Below are 663 nucleotides of genomic sequence, written 5' to 3'. Positions count from 1 at the left end.
ATGTGCATATCTGCATGGGATGAAGCACGGCCACAGCGAGAAAGAAACATCAACTGACATTTCGAATCAAACTTGACTCCTTATCAGACGATAAAACTGATCACTCATCTCCATTCACCATTTGATCTGGAGTCTAAGTTTGCCTCGAAACGGAACGATTTGGTGTTGTTTTTGTGGCTCGGTTTCATTTAATCTCTATAAACACGTGGTTATGCCTGTGTTCGTGCTCACCCATCCAAAAAGAAATCCTTCTGATACAACCCTCTCCTTCCGACAGATGGTGATGTATGTGGAGTCGTGCGAGTCGGGATCGCTGTTCTACAACTTACTTCCGAAAGATATTATGGGTGAGATCTCGCGAAAAAAACCCACTAGATTTTTGCTCTTTTACTACAATAATGAACCGAGAAGTCGATTATAAGATAGGAATCGATGTATAATTATATGAAGGATCATGAAGGGTATCAGTAACGCAAGTAGGCTGATCCATCCCCCTTCTCCCGTCCTCCTAGTGTATGCTCTGAGCGCCTCGAGTCCCAACCAGCACTCGTACGCCTGTTACCTGGACACAGAGAGAGACACTTACCTGGGAGACGTATTCAGCGTCAAGTGGATGGAAGACACCGATAGGGTAAGCGGCTTGACCCTCTTTATTTATTCTAC

At 44.6% G+C, this 663-nt stretch overlaps 1 protein-coding gene across 1 annotated transcript in view; it reads left to right on the top strand.

Moving 5' to 3' along the window:
- LOC119582057 (legumain-like) overlaps positions 1-663 on the top strand; it is a 7,170-nt gene that overhangs the window by 4,206 nt on the left and 2,301 nt on the right. The window contains exons 5-6 of the mRNA XM_037930298.1: positions 278-347; positions 513-631. Of these exons, the coding sequence (XP_037786226.1) occupies positions 278-347; positions 513-631 (189 nt within the window). The remainder of the gene's footprint in view (positions 1-277; positions 348-512; positions 632-663) is intronic.

This window comes from Penaeus monodon, chromosome 15 (genome assembly GCF_015228065.2).
Source record: "Penaeus monodon isolate SGIC_2016 chromosome 15, NSTDA_Pmon_1, whole genome shotgun sequence".
NCBI lineage: Eukaryota > Metazoa > Arthropoda > Malacostraca > Decapoda > Penaeidae > Penaeus > Penaeus monodon.
The sequence above is the reverse complement of the archived record's forward strand: the minus strand, read 5'-3'. Positions and strand labels throughout refer to the sequence as shown.